The 21,273-nt window shown below is 29.8% G+C and overlaps 1 protein-coding gene and 1 long non-coding RNA gene across 2 annotated transcripts; one reads left to right on the top strand and one right to left on the bottom strand.

The window, feature by feature from the left end:
- Positions 1–654: 654 nt before the first annotated feature.
- LOC148554748 (uncharacterized) lies at positions 655–4,042 on the bottom strand. The gene is made up of 3 exons (XR_015885889.1): positions 3,608–4,042; positions 1,388–1,588; positions 655–1,105 (listed from the first exon to the last, which is right to left on the bottom strand). It is a non-coding gene; the product is annotated as an uncharacterized LOC148554748 (long non-coding RNA).
- A 6,830-nt stretch (positions 4,043–10,872) lies between these two features.
- Positions 10,873–15,766, top strand: EIN4 (Signal transduction histidine kinase, hybrid-type, ethylene sensor). Its single transcript, XM_016349863.3, has 2 exons — positions 10,873–13,387; positions 14,885–15,766. The coding sequence occupies exons 1-2, from the start codon at positions 11,627–11,629 to the stop codon at positions 15,413–15,415; spliced, it is 2,292 nt and encodes a 763-aa protein (XP_016205349.1). The 5' UTR covers positions 10,873–11,626; the 3' UTR covers positions 15,416–15,766.
- Positions 15,767–21,273: the final 5,507 nt, after the last annotated feature.

The raw sequence follows: 21,273 nt of genomic DNA, 5'->3' as shown, positions 1-21,273 counted from the left end.
ATAAGAGTCATTATCATCATCGATTAAGTTAAGAAAACAAACATGACCAAGGTAAATCTAGAGTTTTGAGATCTGCAATCGATGGGTTTAGCCCTTAAATGTGTTAGTTTTGAACTGAAATAATTACTCCAGGAATAAGAAACTTGAGCTTGGTGAAGCTGCTATTGTGATGTGAAGAAGTAGCTTAATGTAACTTCATGCAGAGACTATAGGTGCAACTTTCAAATAAATTTACGTGATGATTTAATTCGAATGTGTGTTGTTTTGGATGAACATAAACCACTTTAGTGAATTGAGTAACTTAAATTCAAAGCTATCATTGTGCCATTTTTAGCAAAGCCATATTGTTCACCCTTTTTGGGGTATTGAAATTGTTTACCAAGTTAAAACACTACAAATTGTTTTTTTATTGTGTGTTTGGAGGGGAGGGGGACTCATTCTGAAATTTCAAATGTCACACAAGTTAGTTATTTCATAGCATTTTAAAACGATTTAAATATAAATTGATCCTTAACATAATTATTTATAAAATTATTCATGAAAATACAAAATATAAGGTCAAAATGTCCAAAATAGGGATTAACTTAGGAGGGGATATTTCAAGATAATTTTTTCCATTGCTTTTGACAAATACTAATAGTAGATATTGCAAAATGATAAGAAAGTATTGTCATTTCATTGATCCTACAATCCATCGTATGCACTATATAAGGAATATTACAGAAATAGATTTGCTTATCAAAGTATGAGGACTATTACAGATTTTATGTATCAAAATCTTATGTTCAAAATATGCTTCCAGCAAAAGAGGCATAAATCAACCTTCACATGGCATGCGTTGTAAACAAATAGATCCTCTTTGCTCGTCAGCAGGTGCAAAATGGGAAATGAATACTTTACAGGCATTAACATCATCATCCGCCATTCACAACAGGAATCATATAATCACCTTTAAATCTGAGCAACAGACCTAAAACTGGATAGCCGGACCAGTGTACTCTTCCGAGTGCATATAAAGATCTGCAGGCGTTCGGCGTTCCTATCTATACAAGCCAAGCATATTCCTCCTTTTCGCTGTCGCATATCTTAGGGCCATTTTGTGTTGCTGTAGTGCAACAAGCATTAAAAAAGAATATAACTGAGATGCTGATCAGATAATGCTTCTCCCTTCTCTTAAGTGATTTGCAAGTTTTGAAAAGGATAAAAACTTTCTAAGGGGAAAAACTAAAAATCTAACTAAACTTATAAATCCTCAATCAAAGGCTTCAAACTCAAGAAAGGGAGCAAATTGATTTTATAGAACTTCTAAGATCATTTCTACTACCGAGTACCAATGCTATATTTAATGGTGCATGGAATATAAGTGATAGTTCGAAGAGTTACTTACAGAATGTTGAATATGGATAATCATGATAATAAGTATACTTTCTTCCTTCATCTTCTCTATAAGGAGGTGAAAGAATGTCTAGCACAACACAAGGTGTTATTGCTGTGAAACAGTGCAGATTTTCACCATGCTTTGGATATAAAACCGATCTCTCACATGATACAGTCATGCCCTTATCAACAACTAACTTAACCAGTTTAACTACAACAAAGAAAAATTACAACAAAATCATTTTAAAACATGGATGTAAAATAGCAAGTTTTATAAGCCATTAAATATGATATCATATTGTTTAATAATGTTGATAAAAAGATCTCCTGAGTAAGACATACAATTATGTAATTTTAAGTCCTCAACAGTAGTAGCAATTAGCAATAGGAAATTCTATAGGAAAATGATTAATCCCCCTAATACTCTTCTTAATAATTCCTCCTAAATATTTCTGAAGTTTAAACTAACAAGTTTCACAAAATACATCATGAGATAAAATCAATAAAATCTCTTTCCTCAGTCATCCTTATTTTATATTATTTTACCCAGCAAATAAGCATAATTGGAAATATCATTGAGTTCCTAATGATACAATCTCTGAAATTTACTCCTAATCTAAGGAGTTCCCTCATATAAGACACCATGTATTGTATTTTAGTTTTTGACACAATCATTCTCCTACTTTCACAAGAGGTTAAACTGCAAACAAGAAAAAAGTAGGAACCTTATTCAATTAGAAATGAAAATAGTTACTACCAACAAAATCACAATAATCAAATTCAATCATTCAAGCATAATCAAGGACTCCTAATCCGTTTTAAAACTTTTCACTGGTTTATTATCAAATTCTTTTGAAATCAAAATAACATTCAATATTCTGGCAAACGAAGAACATTCAAATTAACATTAAATTTTCATAAAAAAGAAAATAAATTACAATAAAAATAAAAAAATGAAACCTTAAAGGAGTAGGCAGAGGTGGAGGGAGAAGGACAAAGATCAGAGTCCCTAGTGAAAAAGAGGAACAGAGAGGCGAAAACAATGAAGTAGTAAACCCGAGTGTAGCGGCGGCGGCGGAAGCGTGTTGCGGTTCGAGGATTAGAGAACAAGCACGGTGCAGGGGAGAATGAGCAACCGCGCGGATGGAGAAGATCAAAGAAAGACCATGGCGCTGGGAGGGGATCAGAGAACGAGCTACCGCAGAGAGAGAGGAACAAGGAACGAGCGACTGTTGATGGGAAGCAAAAAGAGAGGCAAAGCCCTAGCAGAACTCTTGACTTCTCTTTGAAACTCAGATTAAAGGAAGATGGAGGAATGTATAAAACAAAAAAATCAAGGGCCAAATGTTTAATTATTAATTCTTTTAAAAATAAAAAAGGGGTTTATTTTATAAATATTTTAACAGTGGTTAATCATTCTCCTACATAAAAATAGGAGTAAGAAATCCGTAGCCTTAATAAGTTAATTAAATTTTTTATTACATATTTTTTAATAAAAATATTTTTTTAGTTTTAATCTTTTTAACACGAAAAAAATCAAACTAAAAAATTAAAAGCAGTATAAAAGTTTAATTAGAAGAAAAAAATATAGAGAGGGTAAGGGATACAAGCAATTGATTTTATCGGCTAAGAAGAGGAACTACAGGCTCAGAAAGAGGAGAAATCAGAAGGTAAAAGATCTAAACATGATACATGAAAATATTATGATGTTTAATCATGAAAATACAGAAGGTAAACGATTAATTAGAATTTAATCAGTTTAATTAAATATAAAACAAAATTAAGAAATTAATATATAATACATCAAAGTGACAATTTTATCTTTAACATACAGCCAACAACATTTAAATAATTTCAGACAAATTAATGTAGCAAAGAATATAAAAACACAGTCAAAAAATTAGGACAGAGAATTAACCCAGCGAAAAAAAAATTAAACATCAATAAAATTGTTCTAGAAAACTTAACAAAATACCATCAACTAGGCTATTTAACAAACCAGTGAAATACCATAAACAAAATTATTTCAGAATCACTGAAATCAACCATCATCAGACCATCATCAGGGTTTATTCTAGTTTCATACAAATTAATAAAAGAAAAAATATAACAAAACAATCAAAAACTCAATCAGAAACATTATTCTGTTATTCCAGGTTTTAGAATCATACAAAAATAAAAACTTAAAATCTTAAAACTTAACAAAAAAAACAGAACAAGCAGAGCTTACCGGTGGTGACGGAAAACCAACCTGACGGCGACGGAGGAACGAAACAGACGGTACTTCAAGAGGAGAGGAGACGACCAAGAGCTTCGATCTGCAAGTCTAGTGGCGACGACGTAAAGGAGAAGAGGATCGAAGACAGAGAGGGAGAGAGCGGGGGCTCGAAGACAGAGGCTTGATGACTAGGACGAGGCCGACGAGGAAGACGGAGACTGGCTTGACGACGACGACAGAGGAGAAGAGGACCGAGCAGACCTTCGAGAGGCGACGAAGGCAGCCACTGGCTATCACTACCGACGGCGATGGTGATGGCGTTCTGATAGGGTTTACTCACAGCGAGGTGGGGGGTTTTCTTTTTTAATTTGGGAGTAAGAGAGTATTTGAGAATTTGGGAAAGGTAGTAGTGGCAATCCACATAGAATGGACTATTGGGTGTGGTCCAAAATCAGGTGGATTTGCCCAAGTTTAAACTCAAAAAAAAGGAGCCACGTCCGATTCGGATTTTTTTTTATATTTAAATTAAATAAATAAAATCAAGTTGGCTTGTTCTAGTGGTTAGTTTATTAGTTTGCTTAAACAAGTGTCGGATAATAAAATTGTGAAAGAATAGAAAAATAAAAAAAAAAGATGAAAAAAATTTTATTGATTGTTGATTGATTGAATTATGAAGGTAAAACTAAATATATATAGAGTATTATCTACGAAAGATAAAAGTAAATATAAGATAAAATATAAAGATAACATAAGATAATAATGGCTAAAATTGTAATTGAATTTATGTATTTTGTTGGGCTAAATTTATGAACCGTTAGACTTTTTTATTGTTGTCATGGATTAAGGTAGAAGAATAGTTTAATATCAGGAGATTCGAATTCTGCCTTGTGCATGCAGCAACTCATTAGCCAGCGACAAATTTTAAATAGAACTCAGTATCGCCACAGATTAGTTCTTGATCTGTCGAATTTGAAGATACCGTAAAAAATAAAAAAAAATAATAAATACAAAATTTACGAAAATATATAAAATCTACCGTGACATGTGTATAATTAAATTGATGTTATATTTGTTTGATTTTTATTTTTTATTTCATTTAATTTAATTTAAATATTTTTAAATTTTAAAATTATAAAAATATTTAATTTAAATTTTATATGATTATAATTTAAATTAATAATTATGACTCTATTTATTATGTGCAGCTCACATTTTCAAAATTAAATTATATTAAAAAAATTTAAAAGAATAAACATTTTACTTCTATAAATAGTAAAGCATAAGTTTATACACTTATAGGGACAGATCTACTTGGTGACATGTGAAGGTAAGTGCTCCATTGAGTTTTATAAAATTTTCAAATAGTATATGGTATTAAATTTTAGTTGTCCCTATTATATAAATAATTTTGACCCAATTCTTTATAATTACAATATTATTGAAAGATATTTAATTAAATTTAATTTTATAAATATATAAAATTTAATTTTAAATAAAAAAATAATTAAATAAATAATAATAAAAGAATGATAAGTCAAAATAAACAACCTTAATCCAAATTATTTCCAAATCAGTTTTTTCGCTGCTATTTTCTTTTACTTTTTTTTTTCAGTTTCTTAGTTTTCTATTTTTTCTATTTTATTTTTTAATTTTTTAATTAAAATTTTATTTTAATCTTTTTGTAATTTGTATTTTATTAAATTATACTGCATTTGTTTCATAATTATACTATTTTATAATTTTTTTTGTTAATGGTTATTATACAGTAAATTTTTATTAGTATTTTATTATGATTGATTTGCTGAGTATTTTATATTTATATTATATTTTTAATTTTTTGTGAAATTATAAATTGTATTTTTATAATGTTTATATTTATTAATAAATTAATTTAAGTTTATAAATTTATTTTTAGTAACAAAAAAATATTTTTAAAAAAATCATTATTATTAGAGTTTGGATCTCAAAATAATTTATCAACCTCTTTTAGTAGAAAGATGATTTTAAAAATCAAAGTAAAAAGTCTTATAGCAGATCTTGGATAATGACGAAAAATTTTAAATTATGTTTATAATAACAAAATATAATTATAAAAATTAGGGTAAAGTATAATTTTTGTTCTAATGTTTGCATTTTTTAAAAAAATATTTCTAACATTTAATTTTATTCAATTTTCTCCCTAACGTTTTTTATTCATTTAATTTTGTCTGCGTCAAAACTATTCCTAAAAATTTTCAATTTATTCCTAACATTTTATATAAGTTGATGTCTAGGAATAATTTTGACACAAATAAAAAATGTTAGAAATAAAATTGAATATAACTAAACGTTAGATGTATTTTTGAAAAAATTGCAAATATTAAGAATAAAAAATACACTTTATCCTAAAAATTAATCTTATTATGTATGATTTGTTCCCACTGACAAAATTTTCTGGATCCGTCATTGCATACGTACATAACAAAATACTCTTTTCTTTCATATATATAATATAAAATCTCTCTCTTTCTTTATCTCTCTGAATATAAGCTGCAACATATATAATGTTAGTAAATATATATGAATTACTTCTATTATAGTGAGATAATAATATTGGTGAACTCTAATATTAGTGCCTTCTATTTACACTTTGTTATTCTATTTTTATTACCTCTTATTTATTTATTTATTTTACAACACATTATCAGCACGAGACTCTTATCAAAATTTAGGAAGACTTAAGTAATAAATTTTCATTATATCAAAGCTCTCTCATCTTGAATTTAATGCTTTTGATATATCTGAAAACAACTACTTATCATGGATACTAGATGCCGAAATCTATCTTGATTCAATGAATTTTGGATATACCATTAAGGTTGAAATAATGCATCCTAAAAGGATAAAGGCAAAGCCATGATCTTCTTTCGTCGTCATCTTGACGAAAGATTAAAAAATGAATATCCCACACTAAAAGATCCTGCAGTCTGCAGATATGTAAAAAAATCTTGAAGAAAGGTATAATTATCAAAAGACCGTGATATTTTCTCAAGTCCAATTTGCAGATTGTTATTTTGATAAATCAAAATTTCCAACATTAGGGGAGAGAATAAGCTTCCTGAAAAGGAACTTAATTGGAATGCATCATTCTTGATACATTTAGATCCTCGATCAAGGCAATGTGAACTAGAAGTTCAAAAGATTATACATTTGCAAAGAATAGCAAATGAATTGCCTGATGCATTTTCTGATACGAAAAGGATAACTAAATCCTATATACTAGTTGAAAATGCTTCAATTCGAATTGATATCCCAGTCGGACAAATGACGACCGAAATAAATTCACGTCAGAAGCGTGGTAGACCTGTCAGTTCCAAAGACAAAAATCATCGAAAAAAAAAGAGGTAAATACTATTCCTGTTGAAAAAGATAAAGATATAGTAAAGACGCCTGCAGTTGTCCAAAATTATAATGTAGTTTTAACGCCAGAAGACGTTCAGGTACCTGAAAACTGTGAAAATTACGAGATCTCGATAAATTATATCTTTACAGGAGAAAAATGGGACCGAAATAAGAACATTGTTGATGAAATATTTGCATATAATGTATTATTAAATATCATGCATGAAAGTAAGGATATTGAGCCAAGAACAACCGAAGAATGTTGACAATGGAATGATTGGCCAAAAATGAAAAGAAGTTATGAAGGCTGAGTTAGACTCACCTGCAAAACGTGAAGTTTTTTGACCTGTAGTCCATACACCAGAAAATGTAAAACCTATTGGATATAAATGGGTATTTGTGAGAAAACGAAATGAGAAAAATGAAGTTGTACTCTACAAAACTCGACTTGTAGCACAAGATTTTCCACAAAGGTCCAGTATAGATTATGAAGAAACATATTCCCTTGTAGTGGATGCAATAACATTGCGTTATTTGGTCAGTTTATCTGCATACCATAAACTACATATGCATCTAATGGATGTGATAACAGTCTATTTATACAGATCATTAGATCGTGATATCTATATGAAAGTCTCCGAATGACTAAAGATATCTAAACTATCCAATGAATATTCGCATGGGTTATACTCAGTCAAATTGCAAAGATCTTTATATGGTCTAAAGCAATCTGGATGAATATGGTATAATCGTCTTACTGAGTATTTTGCCAAAAATGGATTCAAGAATGATGATATCTGTCCATGTATTTTCATAAAAAAAATCTACATTTGGATTCATTATAATTGCTGTGTACGTTGATGATTTAAATATCATTGGAACTCTTGAAGAGATTCCAACAATTATAAAAGCTCTAAAAGAAGAGTTTAAGATGAAAGATCTTGAAAAGACTAAATTTTATTTTGGTCTGTAGATCGAGCATACAAAAAATAGGATCCTTATTCATCAAACAACATACACAAAAAAGATCTTGAAGAGATTTTATATGGATAAGTCATATCCATTAAGTACCCCAATGATCGTAAGGTCTTTGGATGTGAAAAGGCATCAAGTCCGTCCTAAAAAAGAAAATGAAGATATCCTTAGTCTTGAAGTACCATATCTTAATGCTATTGGAGCAGTAATATATCTTTGCTAATAATACACGACCCGATATATCATTTGCTATGAACTTACTAGCAAGGTATAATCCATTTCCAACCAAAAGACATTGGAATGGAATCAAACAAATCTTTCAATATCTTTATGGAACGATTGACATGGGATTGTTTTATCCATATGGATCAAAGTCACAGCTAGTTGGCTATGCAGATGCATGATACTTGTCTAATCTACACAAAAGAAGGTCTCAAACAGGATACCTGTTCACATATGGTGATACAGCTATATCATGGAGGTCCACGAAACAGACGATAGAAGCAACATCTTCTAATCATGATGAAATACTAGCAATACATGAAGCAATTCGCGAGTGTTTTTTATTCAAGAGTTTGATCTAATTATATTATGTCATCATGTGGGCTGATTGATCATGAGATAGCTCAAACTGTTCTGTTTTAAGATAATACAGCATGCATTGCGCAACTTAAAGGTGGATACATCAAAGGTGATAGAATAAAGCATATTTTTCCCAAATTATTCTTCACTCATGATCTTCAAAATCAAGGAACGATTGATGTCTAACAGATCTGCTCAGGCGATAATCTGGCAGATTTATTTAAAAAGTCACTTCCAAAATCCTCCTTTAAAAATTGGTACATTAGATTGGGATGCGCCGATTTCGAGATATTAAATAATGTCGACAAGAGGGGGAGACTATACTCTTTTTTTCTTGGTCAGATTTTTTCCCATTAGATTTTTCTTGACAATATTTTTAATGAGATAGTCTTCATCACAAAGAATATCGTACTCTTTTTTCTTCACTAAAATTTCTTTCATTCGAATTTTTTTAGTAAAGTTTTAATAACTCCTAAATGGTAATTTAAGAGGAAGTATTGTAATAAAAATGAAGATGTGATGCCCATTCATTATGGATAGTTCACATTCTCAAAGCTAAATTATATTAAAAATGTTTGAAAAAGTAAACATTTTATCTCTGTAAATAGTGAAGTATAGGTTTACATACGTGCATAACAAAATATTCTTTTCTTTTATATATAATATAAACTTTCTCTTTTTCTTTGTCTCTCTGTCAGTATAAACTGCAACGTATATAATATTTGTAAATATATATGAATTATTTTTATTATAGTAAAATAATAATATTAGTGAACTTTAATATTAATATCTTCTATTTACACTTTGTTATTTTATTTTTATTATTTTTTTTATTTATTTATTTTATAATATTATGACTTTATAATTTATAATTTTAAAATTATAAATTGGATCTTGACCGCCTGACGTGGTGGAGGTGCAGCGTCAATGATACAGAAACAAAAATAATGTACAGTGAAATGGCCGACTAAGTTAAAAAAAAAAGAAAAGACAAAAATAAACAGGATAATTATATTATTTTAAATAAATAAATAAAAAGAATTTCTTTTTATTTTTTTAATTTAAATTTCATAAAATTTTAAATCTAACGTAACAGCCACTTAAAAAGTTTGCCATTATTGATCGCTGACGCTGATCTCTGAAAGTAAAAAACTAAAAAGGAAATATTTGCACTATCATATCATGGGCAGAATCGTCTTACCCACAAGATAACCTAGGCTTGTGCTATTTTGGATGTGCGTCAAACTATACAGAAATAGAAAGAATAAGATTGCCAAGCGAAAGCAAATCCAGCTTGAGATTGTTAGTTGAATGACTGAAAGAATGAATTTAATTTTAATATATTAATTATTTAAAACGTTTTATATATCTATTAAATTAAATTTATATAATATTTTATATAATAAATTTAAAATTAATTTATATTAATAAATAATATATAATTAATTATTTGTATAAAATTTTTTATATTTTCAATATATCAAAATTAAATATATTCAAAACATAATTGAAAACCAAACTTCAAAATTTAATTGTTTAAATTAATTACTGTTGATTATTATAATAATTATAATATATATAAAATATCAATTATTAAATTTACTATTAGTATAAAATATATATTAAATATAAATTAAATATTATATATATTTATACACAATTATATAATAATTGACTTTTAGTAGTATATGTTTTTTTATTATAAACATTATAAATATGGGTTGATGATATTTTAGATTTTATTATTATTAGAGTTTAATATTGATGTATTGATCGTGAAAAGTGTTTTTTTGGATGCCTGTTCATGTGCTCGATATAAAAAATAATTATTTTTATTAATGTGATATTATTTAATTGGATACACGTGTAAAACTATTTTACTTTTATATCCTATGATGCACGGATACTAATACGGGACGGGACACAACACAGGATACGCAGACATACGAATTTTAAAATCTTATAAGACACAGAGACACAACATATATATAAAATATAAAATATTTTTTAGATAAATTACAATGAATTTTTAATATTTTATTGGTATTAAAATATAAAATAATTTTTTAACGGTTTTTAATATCTTTTTTTATCTATATAAAAGTATTTAAAATATTTTTTATTTTAATAAATAATAATATATATCATTTTTAAATTCATTTAAAAAATAAATATTAAGAATAAAATTAGATAAGTTGACACATAGTAATATTTAAATGTATCTATAAATAATAATTTTTTATTTTTTATTAAACCACATATGACAAATACAACAACTCAATAAAGTGTTCATAGCTCATAGTGTATTTCAAAATTAATTTATGCAGAGAAGCAAAAGAGAAGGAGTCTAGGTTCGGTTGATGCAAGCCTCTGTGGGTCCCACAGTTCGCATTTCTCTCTCTCTTTCTTCCAACTTCTACACACAAACGCCTTTCCTGTGTGTTCTCTTTCTTTTCTCCTGTCTCTCTCTGTTTTTCAACATTTGCTTTCTGAAGCGGTAAGAGAGACACGGAGACGCAGACACACTCTATCATATCAACTGAACAAATCACGTGTAACTGTATTTATGATCATGCTCTTCAGAACTGCTCCTTTCAGTTTCAAGTTTCTATTTTTCTTCAACTTTAGGAAACCCGACTTAGTACTGTAACTATATCTCTTTCTTTTTTATTATTATTGTTGTTATTTAATATATTTTCACTTTTCTAGCTTATAGATTCCTTTGATTTGTTGTTATGATTTGGTGTGGTGTCGGTTCTTCTTTCACCTGTATCTAATCAAAGGGAGCCATCACTGTGGGAAGGACTCTGAAGTGTAAGATTTATGTTATTGGAATCCTTTTTGAGCTTCTCGTCTTTCTTGAATTGGATTACAGTAAATCTAAAGTAGGAGTATTTCTATTCAATTCCTTTCAACTTGAATTAGAAAGGCCAAAACTTGAAAGAAGGGATTAATTTTGTTAGTTAGCTGGGTTAGATCTAGGGTATTGACCTTACATGGGTGTGGCAGATAATAGGTCAACATCTACCTTGTGCACTGTGTGAAATTCATGGATGGTTTTGGTTTTGGGAACTTTTGACTTGACCTATTACCATGGAAAGAGGAGTGTGTCCTATCCTGTTGTTGGTGCTGGTTTTTTCTCTTGTGCTCTCTGTTTATGCTATGGATGTTGAGTTTGGACCCTGCAATAATTGTGATGATGAGGAAGGGATTTGGAGCATCCAGAGCATCCTGGTTTGCCAAAAAGTCAGTGACTTCTTCATTGCCATTGCATATTTTTCCATACCCCTTGAGCTACTTTACTTCATTAGCTACTCCAATGTCCCATTCAAATTGGTCTTCCTTCAGTTCATTGCCTTCATTGTTCTCTGTGGGTTGACACATTTGCTCAATGCCTACACCTATTATGGCTCTCCCTCCTTCCAGCTTTTGATCTCTCTCACCGTCGCGAAATTCCTTACTGCTCTTGTGTCCTGTGCTACTGCAATCACCTTTCCTACTCTCATTCCCCTTCTTCTCAAGATCAAAGTGAGAGAGCTTTTCTTGAGGCAGAATGTGTTGGAACTGGGCCAAGAGGTTGGGATGATGAAGAAACAGAAGGAAGCGAGCTGGCATGTTCGAATGCTGACTCGCGAAATTAGGAAGTCTCTGGATAAGCACACTATCTTGTATTCCACCCTTGTTGAGCTTTCCAAGGCCTTGGATCTGCATAACTGTGCTGTGTGGATGCCCGACAATGACAGGCGAGAGATGCATTTGACCCATGAATTGAAACCGAGTTCGGCTAATCAATTAAAAATTTCTATTCCTATAAGTGATCCAGATGTGTTGGAGATAAGAAAGAGTAAGGGTGTGCAGATTTTGAGGCCTGATTCTGCATTGGGAGCTGCTAGTGGTGGTGAATATGGGGAGTCGGGTTCTGTAGCAGCTATCCGCATGCCGATACTTCATGTTTCCAATTTCAAAGGAGGGACACCGGAAATGGTTGATACATCTTATGCTATACTGGTTTTGGTTCTCCCAAATTTAAACTCAAGGGCTTGGAACCCCCATGAGATGGATATAGTGGAAGTAGTTGCTGATCAGGTTGCTGTAGCCTTGTCTCATGCATCTGTTCTTGAAGAGTCTCAGCTGATGAGGCAGAAACTTGCAGAGCAAAACCGAGCGCTGCAACAGGCTCAAAAGAATGCAATGATGGCCAGCCAGGCAAGGAGCTCATTTCAGAAAGTCATGAGTAATGGAATGCGAAGGCCTATGCATTCAATCCTTGGCTTGCTTTCAATATTTCAAGAGGACAATCTAAGACCTGAACAGAAGATTATTATTGACACAATGTTGAGAGTTAGCAATGCACTTTCCAGTTTGATTAGTGATGTAATGGAGATTTCGGCAAATGACAAAGGAAGCTTTCGGTTAGAGATGAAACCTTTCGATCTGCATTCCATGATGAGGGAAGTTTCTTGCATTGCTAAGTGTTTGTGTGTACATAAAGGCTTTGGTCTTGAAATTGATGTCCACAAGGGTTTACCAGGGTTGGTTATAGGTGATGAGGCAAGGTCTTTCCAAGTAATTTTGCACTTGATAGGTTATCTGTTGAACATGTATGATAAAGGGACTCTCATTTTTCGAGCATTTACTGAAAATGATAGTGGAAATAAGGATGATAAAGGTCTTGGAATATGGAGATCAAGTGTGCAACATGACTATGTATATGTAAAATTTAGTTTTCAGATAACGGGTATTACTTCCGAGTCAGATGTATTAAATTCAGCAAAACATTATTCTGGTAGAAGGCACTACAACAATGAACCTAATGAGGGCCTGAGCTTCAGCATGTGCAAAACGCTGGTGCAGGTAGATGCTACATTACCTTTGTCAATTTTATGTTTTTTTTTTATTATGTTGAATAGGAAAAAGAAATCAAATTTATCTATTATTTTTGTTGGTGGTTGCATTTATACTCATGAATTATTCTGAAGTTAGCTTTTTGGTGATCTCCTTGACTTTAGGAGAGCCATAAATACTAATACTAGTCATGGATGGTGTTTGTTTAGATAGATGAGTTATTATTCATTGCTTAAATGCATAGCACCTACTTCAATGCTGATTAATAGTTGTGCATGCTGGGATGCTCAAAGGAGTTTGGAATATAATTGAAACTGTGTTCTTTACATTGATCTGCCACCTTTCCTGATTATTTAATATGTGATGTAGTCCCAACTGTCCCAGGAGGCAATGATTAAATTGATGAATGGACTCATTTATGGCCATTGATTTTTTTTTTTTTTTTTTCAGTTTATACAACGTTTGAGTGGGAGTATTTCTTCTAACTATCCATTGGGAAACACAAGTTTTGGTTACTCTGTTAGTCCATAATTGCTACTCGAGAATTACACAGAATTTTTCATATATTCCTCTCTTCACATGTCACAGGCATGGGTTGACGCGTCCTTTCTGTCATGACCCATAATCTAACCCCTGTCCTGCCCTTTTTATTATTATCATCAGAATGTAGTCTCGGTGTCCTTTTGGTGGTCTAACAGAATTGCAGAGTGTGCAGATTCTGTTTTCACTGTATATTAAATGGATCATTTCGTGTCTATTCCTCATTTTTATGCAGATTATCCTCATTTGGGGCTTAAGTGCTTAACTTAGTTTGCTAGTGTTTCATCCCTTTTACAAATATAATTTTGGTACCAATGGATCTCTGTATCAATAATGGGGATTTAAGTTGTCAGCGAATTTACTTGAATCATGTGTATTACCAAGGATTTTTCGTTGTATTACTTACAAATTTCTAAAAAGGATTTTACATATTTTGTTAGTTACAATATGAACCACCATAAAAATATAGTCGAATCCCCATGACATGACAATATGAACCACCAGTAGAGTAACTGAAATTTCAAGTTATCACTTATCAACACATGATTCTCATTGGGAAAGTTGATTGACTAGTAATGATGCAACATGACCTAAATCTTCAGTTACTGATACATGATTTCTCAAGTACCAAAAAGAGGATGTATGAAAATCATTACTCAAATTTAGTTAGTTGGGAATTACTGATTCAAAGATCATATTCATCAAGGGGAAAAAGAATGAACTAATGGGGTTTGCTTTTTCCAACTGATGATCATCCAGCTACTTTTACAATTTCAATTCATCAGTTGGCATTGGAGTCCAATAGCAGGTTTTATAGATTTATTGTGTGTATATCTTTCAATGTTTCATTGGAACCAGTTTTGGTGGGCTGCACGAGTACCCTTTAGTAGTAAAAGAAGCTGTAATAGTGTATTATATGAAATTTTTTTGAGTAATTCTGACCATATATTATGGAATAATATGCAGATGATGCAAGGTAATATCTGGATGTCACCAAACTCGTCGGGTTTGGCTCAAGGCATGACACTTCTTCTCAAGTTTCAGCTAGGTCGACCCTCGGTTGGAAGATCCACATTTGCACTAAAAGATGCTCCAAACCCACAGTTTAGAGGCCTCAAGGTTGTGTTGGCAGACGACGATAATGTAAACAGGACCGTGACAAAGAAGCTGCTCGAGAAGCTTGGTTGTCAAGTAACCGCTGTTTCATCAGGTTTCCAGTGCCTCAGTGCTGTAAGCGCCTCCGGCAACACATACAAAATTATCCTCTTAGATCTTCACATGCCTGAAATGGATGGCTTCGAAGTAGCTAGAAGGATCCGAAAGTTCCATAGCCGTAGTTGGCCCTTGATTATAGCTCTTACCGCGAGCGCGGAAGATGATGTGAGGGAGAAATGCATACAGGTGGGAATGCATGGATTGATTCGCAAACCGATCCTTCTTCAAGAGATAGCCGATGAACTCAGGACAGTGTTGCAACGTGCAGGTGAAAAATTGTGAAAAAACAGTTTCAAGTGCCTCAAATTTCTTAATTTCCCTTAAAAGTTAATTACACAATGATCCCACAAGGAACCTGGAATTTTCTCTCTAACACACTAGGTTCATTCTGCTAACCATTTTCCTGTTTGATCTCTTTTGCCATATAACAAGTTAGGCTTTTTTTCACAAGGTATACAGAACCAGTTGTCACCATGGAACAAAAATAGATGAAGCATCATAAGATTCCGGAAATGAGTAATAATTTCATGTATGTATATGTTTCTGGGGGAAAGAATACTATTAATTAAGATTTATGAGCTATTGAGGCATGTCATATGGTTCATGATTGTGAATATATATGTTTCAAGACTTGTGTTCCACACTACAGATAGATTTACAATTATATGTCCATGCAATATATTAATTGCTAATCCAACACACATTCATACACAATTAAGTGAACAATTTGAGATGTAATCACGAGAGGTTGTGTTGTTATGATTGTGAAGTGTGTGGGCAACAATAATATTAATACTTTAATATTCTTTATAATTTTATTAAATTTGTAATTAACTTTTATAGTTTAAAAGTTTTTAATTAGATTTTTATATTATTTTAAATTTTGTAATTAGGTCTTTGTCGTACAAAAAATTTTAACTTTAAAGTTAACAGAATAATTTTTTCCCAAATTAAAGATACTTACACTTAAAGGTTAAATATTTAAGCCTGTATATTCATTTATTTTAAAAATATTTTATTAATTTTAAAATTTAATAAAATTATAGTGGGAGATAAATTGAACCTAATATTATCATGCAACGTGCAAGCAAGCTCACAAGCCACAACAACAACAAGAATTGCAATCAGTCAACATCGGTTTTGTGAGACATCGACATCTAAAAACTATATGCTATCCGTGAATCCATGCTATTCATCGATCATCACTATCTTACTCCTTTAATTTCGTCTTTGATTTTGGCATGAACTGGAAGTGTATTAGACTTCTTGAATTTATTTTATTTGAATTAGATTCATTTATTATAAGAATAAAGAAGTTCGTTCCTTTAACATTAGCTATATGTACATATTATAATATATGAAGAAGATATGGCAGAGTTTGAATTTTTTTTAAGGTAATTACCCAAATCAGTCCCAAGAGTTTAAAATTAGACATTTTACTTCCTAAGAAAAATTAATACACAGATTAATCCTTAAAGTTTTATTCCGGCAGAGAAATCAGTCTCCAGTTCATTTTCCAGCAGAGTGATTATCCAGATCAGTCCTCAAGAATTTTAAAAACGGATATTTTAGTTCAAAAAAAAAATTAATGTACAAATCAATCCCCAACGTTTCTCTCCGTTAGACATAACAGTCCTTCATCTAAAAATAAAATAAAATAAAATAATAATTATATAATAATATTGTACCATAATTTTTTATATTTTTTAGACAAAAATAATGATAAATTTATTCATTTTTTTTTATCAAAGATAGAAAACTCGAACCTGCAACCTCTTAATTGAGTATGGAGAGACTATGCCGTTTGAGCTATAGCTCATTGGCGATAAATTTATTCATTAGATTCTTATATATATATATATATATATATTGTGACTCAATAATAATAATAATAATAATAATAATTAGAGATTATTTTACAAGAAATTCAAGGTTAAAACTATTTGATATTTTTGTATTTAATATAATCAAAAGATATCCTATTTTAAAAAATATGTTTGTATTAAAAGAAATATGTATTTAATATAAATCCAAATTAAAATATTTTTTTTATATATGTTTTTTAATACAAACATATTTTTTTAATAAAACATCTTTTGATTGTATTAAATACAAAAATATCAAATGATTTTAATTTTAAATTTATTATAAAATAATTTCTAATAGTTTTATTTTTTATTATTATTATTATTATTATTATTATTATTATTATTATTATTGAGTGACTATATATATATATATATAAAAGAATCTAATGAATAAATTTATCATTATTTTTGTCTAAAAAATATAAAAAAAATTATAGTACAATATTATTGTGCAATTAATAATAATAATTATTTTATTTTATTTTATTTTTGGACGGAGGACTGTTATGCCTAACGGAGAGAAATGTTAGGGATTGATTTGTACATTAATTTTTTTTGGAGACTAAAATATCCGTTTTTAAAATCCTTGAGAACTGATCTGGGTAATCACTCTGCCGAAAAATGAACTGATGACTGATTTGTCTGGCAGAGTAAAACCTTGAGAATTGATCTATGTATTAATTTTTCTTAGGAACTAAAATGTCCGATTTTAAAATTCTTGGGAAGTGATTTGAATAATTACTTTTTTTTTAATAAATATCATAAATCCATTACCACGATGACAATTATTAGGATAAAATCATGTTATTGAAACTTGATCAAGAAAATAATTCGGGGTGTTTTCGTGCTGACCAGATTGGATGAAAGAAGTGATAGGAGACTGTGTTCATCAAAATCATGTCTCTGGCTTTCTGCTATTGTTTCTATTTGATGCTGACTTTATTCTCCTCTTCCTTTCTCGTGTTCAAATAATTGAGTATCCTTATTTAAAAGACCTTTTAAGTGTTCTTAATAACTTGTTTAATGTCGGCTAATTTTTTGTTATTAAAAAAAAAAAAAAGTATAGGTAACCAAAAAAAAATTATTTTCATGCATGGTTAGTGTAAATACACAATCATCAACCAAAATACTGATTTTTCAATTTTTTATTTAAAAAATTATCTAAATGTATAAATCTGATTGAATAATTGTAACTGTTAATACATAAAAATTAAATTTTATAAAAATATAAATTTTACTAAAAAAAATTAGTGTACCGAAAGGTAATATAATTAACATTATGCTACAAAATTTACTTTGGATTTAGACAAATTAAAAATCAATATTCATACATATGCTACAGAAATTTACTTTAATTTGTAGAATGACCTGATCATTATAATTTGACTCGATCGAACTCATTATAAAGCCAAATCAATATTATTCATACATATGCTACAAAAATTGACTTTGGTTTTAGAAGAAAAAAAATTCTTAGTATTCACTTCTGATCCGTGTAGAATGTTTTACATTGTTGAAAAATAAATACATAAATACCTGCTAAAGCTACATATTTTGATATTTTAGGTTGAAAAATGAAAAATGGCCTCATGAAGGCGTGTACTCCACGGCAAGTTCATATGGGTGTACGGTTTATTAATAAAATATGTTAATAAGCATCAAGTGCTTTGACGATTAACTATATAACCCTAACCATATTATATAGTTGTCACTCATTTGTGCTCTATAGTCTTTAACAATAAGTATCAAGTGGCTCATGTTTTCTTAATGCTTGAGCTATGGGGTTTTATCTTTGTTTATTAAAGTAGTATATTATCAATTAACAAATTGGGTTCTGATTAGACTTTTGAATTAAATATTAATAGGCCTGATGACTGTAACAAAGTAGAGTGTGAGATAAAATAATAATAAAATAGGTATAAGGGATTGGTTGGTAAGTCTTTATTTGTATAGTGTTATTTTAATTAAAGGCATTTGAATATGGAAGCCTCAAACCTTAGTGGGGCTCCAACCCATCACAAGTGCACAACTACTTTACGATTCGAATGTTGTATATATGCAAGTAAGCTTAGCTAATTAATAATAATTAAATATTAAATTCATTGTTCTTGATTTAAACATTAACACGTGAATCCATGTGAATTGGGTCCTCAATGTTGGCCTCCTCATTGTTACTATAGCTATAGAGCTAGAGAGGATCCTTTGAGTGTGAAGGAAAACAATTAATAACATCCTTTATTTGAATCAATTAGTTATTCATTTTTATTTTTTATGTTTTTAATTTTTTTTAAATATTTTAAATATTTTTTATTTATTTAATTTCATTTTTAAAATTTTTCATTTGTATTAAAATTATTTTTAAATATTTTTAATTTTATCTCTAATATTTTAGATGAAATTAACGTTAAATTAAAAACGTTAGAAATATTTTTAAAAATACCGTACATTAAAGAAAAAACAAACATACTTTAACCATATACATAAAATGTGAATGTTTCACTCTTCCAGTAGAAAAGTTACCATATGAAAGCACAAGTTTGCTAGGCATAACTTGTGACTTGCCAACCAAATAGGTGCATCTGCAAAATATATTATAGGAAACATTTCAAGTGCACCAGGAGTACCGGTGCTCCAATTGTTTTAACGATTGATTTGAATTATAAAAAATATATATAATATATATTAATTAAAATCAAAGATTAAAATAACTGGTGCACCGGTACTTCCCGATGCACTTGAAATGTTTCCTATATTATATATAATAGAGATTCAATCACCTGTATTATATTGTCCCATGCATGAAGGGAAAGTATTTCATTGATTGATCTTTTAGTAATAAAATAAAAATATATTGTACAAGAAAGGCTCATCACAACAATAGCCTCTACAAATAATCTTGTGCTAGGATCCGTTTTAGTACATATATCTTAAATAAAGGAGTTTGTTATGTATGTTATGTAATGTAAGTGTTCTAGCTATAGTAGTATTAGCTAGGTGCAATAACTAGTGACAAAATAAAGTACAAAGCAATCTATCTAGCTATATAGTTCTGGTGATTTTCGATGACTAGGAATTATAAATATGGTGCAACAAGTCTGCCCAAAATCCCGCATGATTTTGTTCTTGATAGATGAGATGAGCTAACTAGAGAAGGCTGCACTTTACTGGGATAAAGTTAAAAAAGATGACTTGAAATTTTGACCTACTTCTCTCTTTTTACTCTAACGCATTCATTGAATTAAAAAGCCTTAACAAAATAATCCATGTATATAAGGTACAAATAAATATGTGACTACTTTTGTTCTTATTTCTTTCCATGTAAAATTGAAGCTACTCATCCATAATAAAATTAGGATTTTCATTTTAAGGACTAATAAGGAAAAAAAAAAAGAAAAAACTTTTGTGTTCAGAGCCCAAAAATATACTAATTAAAATTAAGATTTTGAAAAAAGAGCGACTAATAAGAGTATATGAACTCCTAGTCACAGAAAGAGAGATATATATATTAATCTGATAATTGGTCAACTTAATTTTTATATATATGGACATTCTAGAGTTCACTTGAATTTTTGATAATTTATATTATCCAAAGTGTCAACAGCTTAACTTGTATGTATAATTTCCTCTTGAATTAATTATTAGTTGTAATCTGTGTTGTATGTTCCCTCATTTAACAAACCCCCCCCCCCCTCCCCAACAAAAAATGTTACTAATACTATTGATTTAACAGATATTGTTTTAATTAATAGGAAGGACATTAGAATTTTTTTTTTCTCGAAATCACTAGATGTAGACATCATTGCATGAAGCACACATCAACGCCTAAGTTATGGTACTGTATTATTCATGCTATTATTTTCCCCTTTATTTATATATATTTGGGATCAGAAGTATTCATATGCCATTTTCCCCCTTTATGTAACTATTAGCATTATAAGTGCAGTGTGAGTCAACGAATTTAGTTGTATTAACCATATGTAAAGAATTTTACCCGATAATTATCTAATTAAATTATGTATTCAGATATTTTTTAAATAGTAAATTTAAAAATTATAAAGTAATAAGAAATGCACTTCTGTTACTCACATTTTCAATATATCAGATGCAAATTAAAGGCATTAAAGAAAGGATTATATGGATAATGGATTAAAATACTGACAGTATTGGTTAAGCACACGCACTTACATAAAAAAGACCAAATAATGCATTTGGATTCAAAAGTTTTATGGCATGGTACGTCATAGAAGAAGGAAGGAAATGCAAAAGATGATA

The sequence above is a fragment of the Arachis ipaensis genome, chromosome B6, assembly GCF_059453495.1.
Source record: "Arachis ipaensis isolate K30076 ecotype BB chromosome B6, ASM5945349v1, whole genome shotgun sequence".
In the NCBI taxonomy this organism is placed as follows: Eukaryota; Viridiplantae; Streptophyta; class Magnoliopsida; order Fabales; family Fabaceae; genus Arachis; species Arachis ipaensis.
Note: the sequence above shows the minus strand (reverse complement) of the source record. Positions and strands in the feature narration are given on the sequence as shown.